This window comes from Haplochromis burtoni, unplaced genomic scaffold (genome assembly GCF_018398535.1).
Source record: "Haplochromis burtoni strain Fernald_Lab_line unplaced genomic scaffold, NCSU_Asbu1 Contig_19, whole genome shotgun sequence".
In the NCBI taxonomy this organism is placed as follows: domain Eukaryota; kingdom Metazoa; phylum Chordata; class Actinopteri; order Cichliformes; family Cichlidae; genus Haplochromis; species Haplochromis burtoni.
The window spans coordinates 2,562,439-2,572,010 of NW_024582380.1; the positions used below are offsets into that span (position 1 = coordinate 2,562,439).

At 40.1% G+C, this 9,572-nt stretch overlaps 1 protein-coding gene across 1 annotated transcript in view; it reads left to right on the plus strand.

Annotated features, from left to right (window-relative positions):
* Window positions 1–9,050, plus strand: part of lonrf1 (LON peptidase N-terminal domain and ring finger 1) — a 13,512-nt gene extending 4,462 nt beyond the window's left edge. Inside the window, exons 4-12 of the mRNA XM_005916475.3 lie at window positions 914–1,102; window positions 1,319–1,436; window positions 1,666–1,747; window positions 1,938–2,052; window positions 3,335–3,456; window positions 3,571–3,729; window positions 4,625–4,787; window positions 4,872–5,021; window positions 6,246–9,050. Of these exons, the coding sequence (XP_005916537.1) occupies window positions 914–1,102; window positions 1,319–1,436; window positions 1,666–1,747; window positions 1,938–2,052; window positions 3,335–3,456; window positions 3,571–3,729; window positions 4,625–4,787; window positions 4,872–5,021; window positions 6,246–6,395 (1,248 nt within the window). The 3' untranslated portion in view covers window positions 6,396–9,050. The remainder of the gene's footprint in view (window positions 1–913; window positions 1,103–1,318; window positions 1,437–1,665; window positions 1,748–1,937; window positions 2,053–3,334; window positions 3,457–3,570; window positions 3,730–4,624; window positions 4,788–4,871; window positions 5,022–6,245) is intronic.
* The last annotated feature ends 522 nt before the right edge of the window (window positions 9,051–9,572 follow it).

Here is a 9,572-nt window from a genome sequence, read left to right on the forward strand (position 1 = left end):
CTCTCTCTGTGTGTGTTTAAATCAAACAACTGAAGAATGAATGAATAGATAAATGTAAATATACATGATATCACTGTATAATATAACCCATGATTACAGGCATAATTCCCTTGTAATTAAATGGAACTTTAATATTTTTTATTTGAAATTACAATATGGTTGTATTTACCTACAAATACTTAAAGTTATAGAATAGAATAGAATAGAATAGAATTCAACTTTATTGTCATTGCACATGCACAGGTACAGGGCAACGAAATGCAGTTTGCATCCATCCAGAAGTGCTTTAGTGATATAGATATATTACAATATATATTAGCAATAATATAGATATGTGAGTATATTACAGAAATGGGTCTATTATGGTATGTTATAATGTACACGGTATGAAGTGAGTACAAGCTATGTACAGGATATGAACAGGATATAAATATGAAAAACTATACAGAATATGAAATAAATAACTTTACAGAATCTGAGATATACAGCTATACAGCTATATTTATGCACGATAGAATAAATTTGTAGTCATTTTTTTTTTTTTTACAGGAAACAAAGAAATAATTATATTGTAAATACATGTTAAGCTGGGCATCATTTCATAGAAACTTTGTGAAATGTAAGGAATATGGCACTTGTACAGGCTGTATTATGGTGCAGGTGAAGTACTTAAATTTACTTAAAGAGTTATTATTTCTTTGAAAAAAAGCCTTTTTACCCCTTTATTCTAGTGTACCTACCATAAAATATTAAAATTAATACTTAAAATTAATGTTCACACCCCCATTTTAGCTTTATTTGCATTTCTTCACTTAGTTCAGTCTTCTTGCAGTAAAACCTAACTTCACTGTGATGACAGTGAGGTATCATGGCACATTTTCTTTTTATATTGATTTTATTCTTACAATGGCAGATCCTGGAGGCAGAGGGAGTGGAAGTGCCAGAGGAGATGCCCTGCATTTTGCAGGCAGTGTCCGAGTACCTAAAAGAGCCCTGTCCCATCACAACCCTCGGCAGCTCGCAGGGGCCGGTTCATGCTGAAGGCTTCAAACATCCTCATGGAGATAAGGGAGAAGGAAAAGGGAGGAGAGATACACATCAGGTAAACATTTCATATGTAGTTAGAAAATGCGTTTTAAAGATTAAGAAAAACAGGGAAAAAAAACAAAAACATGAGGAGTGTCAGAATTTGCAAATAGATGACCGTAGTCCTGGAATTTCCTCTGTTTTAAGGTCCTCCCATGAGGTGAGTGTGGGGAAGCTTATGCACTTAAAAATAAATCCTAACTGATAAAACCTAATATCTGCTTTCTCCAAGGTGAAGCATGACACGGGTACTGAATGCTGCCTCAGCCTCTGCCAAGCGGTTTCCTTCCTCCCCGCTGCTGACGAGGATGAAGAGATGATGACGAGGAAAGAAGACTTGCACGGCAAGTGTAAGTCAATATATCGGTGCTCGCATTCATTATGATTTGACTCTCATCTTTAACATCGGCGTGCCCAGTAGGAGTCATTTTTGTCTTTTGCAACTGCAAACAGCTTTCTCCACCCCCGCCGCCCAGCAGATGGTTTGAAACTACACGATGATCAGGACTTGTTTTCCGAAAGGTCAAACTCACTGCAAACGTTTCAAGGGAATCTTTTTTTGTGTCTTTTCTCTTTCAGTCTTAGGTGAAAGTTATCACGAGAGAGAGAACGGCATGGTTATTCTCACCGTGTCAGACTTTGAGTGCCCTCTCTGCATTAGGTGAGTGTGTTGGACTGCTCGCTGCAATCAATAATGCACCGCTGTTTGTAACGGGGTCATATATCTGGCTGGTCTCGCTTTCCTTGCTTTGTCTGGTTAGTGTTTAGCACACATGCCAGCACTCACCAGATTTAACAGCTAAATCATACATAGCATAAACAGCCTAATGTGTTATGTCTGTCCTCTAAAGGTTATTTTTTGAGCCAGTCACAACTCCTTGTGGGCACACATTCTGCAAAAACTGCATCGAGAGGAGCCTAGACCACAACCTCCGCTGTCCACTCTGCAAACAGCCGCTGCAAGAGGTAACTAGACTGAGTGCATTTAAACCCAATGGGAAGAAGGCCAAACAGCTCCACTTTAAATAAAAAAGTACTTTTTTTATTATAAAAGCTTTGTTAATGCTACCACATTGCGGTCTTCAGGCGCCAGATTTAGCTCAGGCACTCTGACATGAATCTTTTCAATGCTCTACTTTTGTGACAATGTGTGCAAAGATACTGGGCCTCATTTTCTAATAGAAATGTTACTAAGCACACTCAAAATCAATGTTGGATTTATGTTGGCCAATTTAATTCTTAATACTGTGTGTGTGTCAGTCAATCTGAATCATTTTAAACCAGTGGGCTCTGGCTTGCTACCTGCAATCTGCAACATACAACATGCTATCACACTCTTTTATCCCCATTTCACTGTTTATAAGGAAACACATTTAAATCTGTACCATTCAAACAAAGGAAAGAGAAGGTCTGGCTGAAGACACTGAAACAATAGTATCTGAAGAGGAAGGAAGAAAAGGCACACTTTCCAAAGTTTTTCCACAGGGGTGATCATGCTTTAAAAGTGGGCTGAAATAAATAGCAGCTTTGCTGAATATATTTTAACCTAATAAAGCTAACTGTGGCTGAAGAAAAAAAGGAAAGTTTTAGCATAAAAAATACTAACAGACCATAAGAAAAAGACACTTAGAGGATATGGCGCAGCTGGTCTGTTAGCCCAAGATGAAAAACTTCAGGGAATTTTTGAACAACACTCATATCAGTCGCTATATGCGGGACTACGGAGGAATAACACTGAAACTGAAGACATTCAGCACAGATTCAAGTTGATTTTAGTAAATGGGATGATACCTATAGGACATGTAAAATAGCCAAAATGAAGTAATCACACAGTTATATCAGCACAGTTATATTTTTCGACAGTAGCTGTATATACAGCTGAGACAAGACTTTAAAAATGTACTATATTTAAAAAAAAAAATCAATATTTTAAGGGTGGCTTCAGTAGAAATTACTTGTGCTGCTAATTTGTGTATATGCATATTATATGCATATTATATGCATATTATATGCATACTTGCACCACTGCATTTTCATGCTTCCATTGCTGGACTACTGCCACTGGAGTATCCTTAATCAAACACAGACAAATCAGTCACAGACAAATATATATCTATGAGCACCCTGACACTCACATTAATGATGGAGCACAACAGTGCAAAGTATAATTTTTTAAATGGTTGCAGGGGGGTTTTTTTTGTTTATTTTTTGCAGTACTGTAGTATCTTTTCTTTCTTCTCATTTCCAGTACTTCAGAAACAGGAAGTACAACCCCACAGTTCTGCTCCAGGACATCATGACCCGACTTTTTGCCCCCCAGTTGGCTGAGAGGAAACAGGTCCACGATGCTGAGATGGCTGAACTGTCAAAGTAGGCGCTTCACCGACACAGTCTACACCTAATTATTGTCGCGACTTTAATAGATTGTTTTGTCACAAAATAGCCCATTGTCCTTACAGTTGTGGTCTTTTCTCTTTCTTCTAGTCTCACTAAGGACATCCCTATATTTGTCTGCACCGTGGCCTACCCTGGAGTGCCCTGTCCACTGCATGTGTTTGAGCCTCGCTATCGGCTGATGATGCGCCGCTGCATGGAAACCGGCACCAAGAAGTTTGGCATGTGCAGCTACGAGCATGGCAGAGGGTATGCAACAGAATCTTCTACCTATTTCCACACGTAGCATACTGTACATCAAATTATGATGATGATGTTGGGATGAGAACAGTGGCCTATATGATTGCATGTGTATAGAAATTTTAAATAATTTTCTCTAGGCTGTCTGTGTGTGTAGAGAGATTTTGGGTTTGACATTTTCCCGACTGTGAAGCTCACAACAGGCTAGGTGGAACCTGATGGGAATGTCAGCAGGGCACCGCAAGTAGACAGCGCAGGGGCAAAGTTTAAATCACTGATCTGTGACCCTGAGGGGATGGGAAAATAACAACATGGTCACAGGTTTGCCATGAGATCTGCTGTGCATTTTCATCTGCTTCTGAATAGCGTGCCTTTAAAGATCACACTACAACCTCCAGGGCTGAAAAATAAAGCCAGCACAGACTGGAAAAAAAAATCTGTAGTTCCTTGAGTGGCCACTGGACTCTTGGCCCCAAAAAGCAAGTCAGTATCCAGAGACCATAGACACTAATGTTGAGGCTTTAAAATGTGGTCCAGAAACTAATCTAATCTAACTAATCTCATCCATCTGATATGTGTGTATATATACAGTCTGTGCTGGGTATACCATGTTCTTGTAGGGAGACAGCAGTCATGGTGGGACTTTGACGACCTTAATCATTTTTAAGTTATCCTCATCTTTGTGTCACAGGTTGACATGGTTTCCAGTTACGTTCTTGTGTTCCTTCAAGCTAATAATGCCTTGAAAACGCACAGAACAAAACTAGTTTATATACATTACTATCTCAAAATAAGCTTTACTCCAACCCCCTCATATTCTTCCTGCATAATTTTCTAATTATTGCATTAAGATGTATTTTAATATGTCAAACCTAAAGACTGCTTTTTATCTCTTGTGCGTCAGATTCGCAGACTATGGCTGTATGCTGGAGATTCTCGATCTGGAGCGCTTGCCTGATGGACGTTCTTATGTGGAAACAATTGGTGGGAGCAGATTCAAGGTACTGAAAAGAGGCCAAAGGGATGGTTACCACACCGCTGATATAGAGTACCTAGAGGACATCAAGGTGAGGGTTTCTGAGATTACAAACAGCAGCATTTCTCTCTCTGTCTCTCTCTTTGTGATTGTTAATATCGTTGCGTCCTCTTAGGTTGATGGCAGTGAGTTGGAGCTTCTGCAGCGTCTGCACGACAGCGTGTACCAGCAGGCCCAGGACTGGTACCAGCGACTCGGCAGCCGCATCCGCGAACAGATCAACAGACAGTATGGTGCCATGCCGGATAAGGAGGACAACATTCAGGTTTGTGCTTTAAGTGTGATGTTTGCTCTGTTAACCTTTGTAAAACTCATTTCCCTCACTCTGCTCAGTAGCCACTGCTTTTACCCTTTTAAATGTCAAATAGTGACCAGTGTTATCATGAGTGCAAAAAAAATCTAAAAGATTAATTTTTTTTCTTAAGTATTCTGATCGATGTTTTCATGCACCGTATTAGTATGTAATAGTAATGTTTAAGTTATAATAGCAATAGCAAAAACACTGAGGTTTTGCCTCAGCACGTCATTGACCAGTGAGATTATGTAATTGCAGCTACGTCCAAATTTTATATTCAGATGTAGGTTTTGAGTAGTGTTTCTTTAAAGAATGGCTTTTCTTTTATCTTTCAGTCTCTTTAAATGATTTTGTGGTAGTGGAACAGAGAATTATCCAGAGTATTATTCAGTTACACTTAGGTTTGGGCGATTGGACGAATATATCGATCGTTTTTACAAGGGCGATTTATTCATTTATTTGCCAGTGGGTACGTTTGCTAATAATGATGCAGCTAATAGAAAAGTCAACAGAAAAAAAAGTAATAGCGTTGTTTTAACAGCACCTTGTTTCATCTGCGAGCAAATGCACCCTCCTCAGAGTGCGCCCAAATGCTTGTTGATGGAGCTGCAGAAGCTGGTGATAGCCTAGCCTAGCATACTCAGCCGGATGGCGGACACGTACAAGTCGTGTTTGAGTACTTTGCTCGTACTATACGTCTGCACAAGTCACACACCGCTTTGGTTACATCCTTAGGTTTACCCTTTTTCGTCCCAAATGGGCTGTCAGCGTTAACGCGCCGTCATCACGACTAACATGATTAACAATTAACCCATCTGGAGCACAGACTGACTCAAAATCCCTGAAATGTCTGGATTTCGGGCAGTTTGTCCAAAGTTTGTTCATTCTGCGCTCCAAATGAGTTAATTGTGATGACCGCATTAACGCCGACAGCCCTACTTTTTTGGGGAAATTAGTTCGTTCATGTTTGGACTTCTGAGTTGTAGACGCGCAAATCCGTCTGTGCCCGATTACATTGCTGCGCCTGTCAAAAAGTCTGCACAGGCGCGAATGTATCGCCCATCGTCAATTATTGGATTGACGATTGTCGGTTGGTTGAGAGAATTTAAGTTTTCATTACCATCACAGGGTTATTGGACTGGTTTGGCACTTAATGTATTTTCATGATTACAGAGGCTAAACTTTCTCTTTTAGGCTTCGCCTAATGGTCCAGGATGGTGCTGGTGGCTGCTGTCTGTCCTCCAGCTGGACCCCGCCTATCAGACCACCGTCCTGTCCCTGAACTCTCTCAAAGATCGCCTGGGACACCTCCGCCTTGTCCTTGAGTACTTCTCTCAGAGCTAAACCCTCCAGCACAGTGGTACTGAGACCACGGCTAACTGACACCAATATTATGCACAGCACATTTAAAAAAGAAGTGAAATCAAACAAATGCGCACACAACACATTTTGAGTTTCAGGGTTGGGTTTGTAACTATCCTGTATCGTTTCTATGGACTGGGCTCGAGTCACAACTGAAAGCCAGATCACCTGGCTGCTAGCTAAAAGCTTGTGATTTTTATCACACAATCCAGTTGGTCAGAGTCAGGTTTTTGCTCTTTTGAGTGTTTTATATATTTCTTACACCAGAATATTCTTCTGCGCACACACACTGTACATGCTGTACCAGTGAGAACTACAGGGTTGACCAAAGATTGATCATGAATTGTGGGGAAATCGATAACATTGCAGAAAACTAACACTGGGTGTCACTGTTTTACTCCAGTTGTTACATTTAGAAAATCATGCAATAGCATCAGCCCAACTGTTAAACGTGCATATATGATCTACTTCAGCTGCACTTGTTGCATTCAGAAGGAAGAGAGCTGAAATAAGCATAAACAGCAATCGGCACTTAATTTGTAGAGATATTTTTGCAAGACTATGAACCTCTAGAGGGTGAAAGTTCATGTGCCAAAATATTTTTTGGGGAAAATTCACAGTGATTGTCTTGTGCTGCACAACACTATTTGTAATGCCTGCATGTTAACTGCATCTACGCTATTGACTATGACTAAGTTTGTACTATTAAAGAATATTCTAAGATCCCTATTTAGCACTGGCAAATAATCCAGTAATTTATACTATCACATGGCAGCAACTTGAGTATCACTTTTTAAAGAGTAAAAGCTGCTGTTTTTTTTTTTTCTTTTTCAGTGAAATGATGGCATTGAGATAGCAGCAGGTTTGCATTATGCTACAAACCTGCGATTATGCATGCTGATGGTCAAGTAGCAGCACAGCACTGCATGTACGTGTGTCAGGTGTAAAATAACAAGTCACTCTTGACACAAGCCATTTTTTTCCACTTCTTTCTTTTTTCTTTTTCTTTTTTTTTTTTTTCCAAAAGTAGATATGGTGTGTTGTCTGCACTGATAACAGTTACTGTAAAGTTTGAGTCTGTGTAGGTGGTGACACCTAACTCTGGCCCATCTACCACCAAAGTCGTGGTGCCTTTGAGTGCCTGGGCTGACCCACCAGGAGACCTGCAAGTCTTAGTTTTTACATGGCGTTGATGATGAACTGGGTGATCTTTTGTGGATATAGTGCTACATTCCGTGGAATGTTGAAGCTGTAAAGTAACATAGAACTAATTTACTAAACACTATAGGCTTAACTGGGTGATTTTAAAAAAGAAAAATTGATACATGTGCCATTGATATTTCTATATTAATTGCTTTATATAAATAGCTGGCCAACTTGTCACTGTGTTTATGTCTGTCTATATCATGGATGCTGAAGCTAGCCTTGATTCCTTTTATGCCTTTTGTATGGTGGGCAGCAAACACTTTTTTTTTTTTAACATTTCTTGGCCAACATATCACTTTAAATAATAAGAATTAGACCAGCAACACACTTAACAGATACAGTTTGTATGACAGCGAGTCAAAACCCCGCTACAGAGACCGCTTGGATATAGCTTACGCTCAAAAGAAAAATTTCACATGCACGGTTGAGAGATTTGAGGTAATCTGAAGATGAGGGTAGAATCAGAGATGACAATGAATGTGCTACAAAAATAAAACACGAAAGTCAGTTTCCTGCTTCCAGACAATAAAGCTAACTCAAATCAGAAAAGGGATTTAATTCCATGTCCACAGAGGCGATTTTTTTTCACCTCTCTGACTCAATTTCTAAGACAAATACTTTTGCACAGTAAAATCATTTTGGTGGGGCTTTGTTTTCTGATGCTCACCTACAGTCCCTCACACCTCTTGCATGTTTCTGTTTGTCAGTGTTATTGTTTGAAGAGATTTCCATGAATAGAATAATGATCTGTGTCGATCATAGTCAGCTATGTCACGTTAGTTTACCCTGCGCCGCTGTGAGATTACAATTCACAATGCTTTTGTTTTTTTTACAGAACAACTCATCCCAGTCTAACTCTTTGTCATCTTAGTGTTTAGCTGGTGTCCATTCATTGTGTAGGTTCAAACGTCTGCTAATGCATGCCCCCCCCTTTACACCCTGGCAGCTGTTCATTGACATCGGTGCTACCAGACTGTCAGAAAATGCCCACGAGCACAGTTAAACCAGTTTTCACTGAATCCACACCGTCTCCGATGCTGAACACGAGGCATAATCAGCGACCTGTTCTTGGCAGCGATTGCCCATGAGAATGAGCCGCACAGTTGTCTGCTCAGGAAAAAATAAAAAGGCTGTGAAAAGCACCATGGCGACTTGTTCCTGCTATGTGCTGCAGATCTTACAGGAAACGTTGGCCGCTGTGGTTGGACGGTCAGTGGTCTGTGGGCTGCGTGTGAACTGAAGACATGCCTGTTTTAGTACCACTCTGTCAGCAATGGGTGCATGCAAATCTGCCGAAAGCGAGATGACGGATTTGCTTTTAAATCCCCCCAAGCCAAGAGCAGCGAATGATCTTGATCTGAATATTTCTTACCTGCTTGCCCACCCCACCCCCTCCCTCCCAGATTGAACTTTTTAAATGTTGTTATAAATAAAAAAAATTCTCACAATCTTCCTTTAATTTTGTGTCTGAGTGATTTGAATGTCATGCTGCCAGTTTTTCTGGCTACATTTCACGCCAAATGGGAGAGCCAGGGTCTATTACAATTCACAGCATGACAGAAACTGACACATAGGAAGAATTGATGGGAGCGAAACATGCCTCACATACTGATAATAACACACTTTGGCAGGGAAACTGTTATAATTACTGAGAGAACTGTGAAGTGCTGCAGCTGCGGCAGTGAGAAAGGAGTCCATGATTTCCTCTTGTGGATAGAAATTTAAATTAGAGGTTGAATGGGTATTCCCTGTGAATGTCCAATTGGAAGCTATTTCTAGATTAACTACACCAGCTCTAAAGAAATTGCAGGGGTTATGATGACTCACAACCTTCAGGCATTTCTTTTATTAATGGTGCATAATTCAAAGTTGGTTATTTTTAATCCAACCCAGACCTTATGTGTTAAATTGGAGGAAGTGACTGCAGCAGCGCAATCAAAAATATGTTGATAC